Raw genomic sequence first — 2,730 nt, forward strand, 5'->3', positions numbered from 1 at the left:
GTGTAACGAAAATTTGACCAATCGGCGTACGGCGTTGGCGAGACGGTTCTTCTTCTGGCACGGTAGTAAGTTCGATTATGCGACACGGAAAATGTAACGAAAATTCGACCAATAGGCGTACAAAATGAAACTTCTTTGGTACGGTAGTAAGTTCGATTGTGCGACACGGAAAGTGTAACGAAAATTTGACCAATAGGCGTACGGAGTTGGCGAGACGGTTCTTCTTCTGGCACGGTAGTAAATTTGATTATGCGACACGAAAAGTGTAACGAAAATTCGACCAATATATATATATAAGCGTACGAAATGAAACTTCTTTGGTACGGTAGTAAGTTCGATTGTGCGACACGAAAAAACGTCACGAAATAGTGTCACGAAAATTCGATCCACATGCGTACAAAGTAAACCTTTTTTTGCATCGGTAAGTAAATTCGATTTTGCGACTCGAAATTAAACGCGTCACGAAAATTTGATCAGGCGTACGGCATTGGCGAGACGGATATAGTGAAAACTGCGTGTAACACTATATTTTAGAGTTGCGGGCGGCTTGGAGTGACTAATTCCGTTGCATTGTTTTTGTATTAATTTCAGAAAAGTTATGGCAAAGCCTTGCCTTCAGAAGTTTCACTTCTAACGCGCGTGGCGACCACACGCATGATTTTTTTTTTACACAGAAATATTGTCACTAAAAAATTAGATGAAGATAGTTTGTAATCATACAAATATATACTGTTTAGTTAATGTACACATCTTTTTAATTCACATATCTCTCATTTACTACCGATCATCATTTTATAATGATGCATTTGCAACGAAATAGATACGTCAGCAACATTCGAAACCATCGACTGGAAAAAGCATTCCTCATCTTGGTCTATTCGTTGTGACGGATAAAATCGTATAATTTCAGCACTCAGCAGTGGATTCACTTCAATTGATGCGATTTTAAGACAGAGCTCAATTCAAAGAATCCTCGTTGTTACTAAATATGCTTACAAGGCCTGTGAATAGCGCTAATTTCCTTGCCATGCGCATATCTTTCTTTTTTGTGGCTGTATCCTGATTAGGCATCATCTTGTCCGCAATATGCTTATAGACTTTTCCATTCAGCATTAACGTAAAAAAGCCGTCGTACCACCTGAAATCGTTATATATAATTGTCTCGGTATTATAATCAATTTTATAATAAGTGTTTCCTCTCCGATAGCATAAACAAAATTAATTTTAGGAAATCTAAATTATTTTATCTTTTTCTTAAAGTAGAATAAAAAACAAAACTAAAAATCAAGTTCTTTTCAAATAATAGACAACTTGAATTAATTATAATTAATGTTTATAAGAACAATTTTATATTACTATTAAAAGGAATGTTTCAGAGCACTGATTACACTTACATTTCCTGGTTAGCGCTTATTTTATGACATGTTGTATTTTCCAAATTTTACTTCCAAAACATAGAAAATACCTTCCAGCCTGTGACGACACCACGTATACGCCAACGAACCTGCACGGTATCGTTTTCAGAATGAATTGTGATCTTTAGGATATCAAGCTTGACGTGTGCAAACTTCATATGATCAATGAACCTTAATAGTATCAATTGGTTCGCATAACTCACAAGTCCCCTGCAATATTTTTTAAGCATATTATGAGAAAATGGAAATACTTAATGCTAAAAACTCTCAATTGCTTTGAATACTTAATAAAATTAATTTTCGTTACTCTTCTAATATTGTTGATAACACAGGCACACGAAAAAAAAAAGGTTTTGTCCACCAGACGAGACATACATTTCTATACGTTTTTGGGGTCGCTGAATCCGAATCCGGAGTCGGTTTGACTCGGTCAGATTGCATTTTGTTTCTAACCTCAAAAAAGTGATGAAAGTTGAAACATTTATTGAAATGCCCAGAAAGGAAAGCGATTATATGTTTTTAGGGTCGCTGAGACCAAATTTGGGGTTAGTTTGACTCGGCCAGGCCGCATTCCTAACCTCAAAAAAATGATTGAAAAAACCGAAAACTGACCCTGATATAAACTTTTGTATTCAGCGTTGGGTACATAGAACTTGTTAGTCATTTTTTTAGCATAAAATCCTGCTGCCTTGACAGATACTGTAACGATGACAACTGCCCCGAAAGGGGATGTGTAGAATGATTCGTTCTCAGGTTTGTTGAGGTAACGATGCCAGCGAAGGCGCGCTGCCTTGCAGGTGGGCGTTGTTAGGTTTAACCGAAATAAACCAGTACGCAGTGGTATAATTGTACGAATCTTTATTAGTACAGAGGATAAAATAAACACACGTTCCACATGGAATGGCGCGAGACAGAGAGAGCTGCGTTCCGAAACTTATCGATTACGAGCATAAGGGAGATCGGCAACAATACTGCCAACTTCTCCAGCGGTGTAACTAATCTTACTAGAATAACTGCACTCTTGCACCGATAATTCATTGCCTTTCTTCACAGGCGTGAGGGTGTAAGGATGAAGCCGCAGTGTGTCCGACGACGAGTTGACATAGTCCTCGTTAATGTCGGAAAGCTCTCATACTTAGGCCTAGGGAGGTATGAGAGTTATCACCCCTGGGATGGTGGACTTACCTGCGTCGGACCAGGATCCCTCACGCGCGGGTTTTTCTTAACACACATGGCACCTTCAAACAAAAAATTTTTACATACATGCATCAGTGTCCTTGTTGCATCTCCTTTAAGGTAGTTGTATCGCAAAACC

The 2,730-nt window shown here is 38.2% G+C and overlaps 1 protein-coding gene across 3 annotated transcripts; it reads right to left on the reverse strand.

The window, feature by feature from the left end:
• Positions 1-748: 748 nt before the first annotated feature.
• On the reverse strand, positions 749-2,705 carry LOC112462590. Of its 3 annotated transcripts, XR_003041676.1 has the most exons (4): positions 2,028-2,705; positions 1,723-1,863; positions 1,395-1,625; positions 749-1,138 (listed from the first exon to the last, which is right to left on the reverse strand). XR_003041676.1 is itself a non-coding variant. In XM_025028462.1 (3 exons), exons 1-3 carry the CDS (start codon positions 2,077-2,079, stop codon positions 1,442-1,444), a joined length of 309 nt encoding a protein of 102 aa, XP_024884230.1. In that variant the 5' UTR covers positions 2,080-2,705; the 3' UTR covers positions 1,395-1,441. The 3 variants fall into 3 exon arrangements, 1 of the variants encoding a protein (XP_024884230.1); XR_003041677.1 differs by lacking the exon at positions 1,723-1,863; XM_025028462.1 differs by lacking the exon at positions 749-1,138 and having other exon boundaries at positions 1,791-1,863.
• Positions 2,706-2,730: the final 25 nt, after the last annotated feature.

Source organism: Temnothorax curvispinosus, unplaced genomic scaffold (genome assembly GCF_003070985.1).
Source record: "Temnothorax curvispinosus isolate PA1 unplaced genomic scaffold, ASM307098v1 QBEX01012546.1, whole genome shotgun sequence".
In the NCBI taxonomy this organism is placed as follows: Eukaryota; Metazoa; Arthropoda; class Insecta; order Hymenoptera; family Formicidae; genus Temnothorax; species Temnothorax curvispinosus.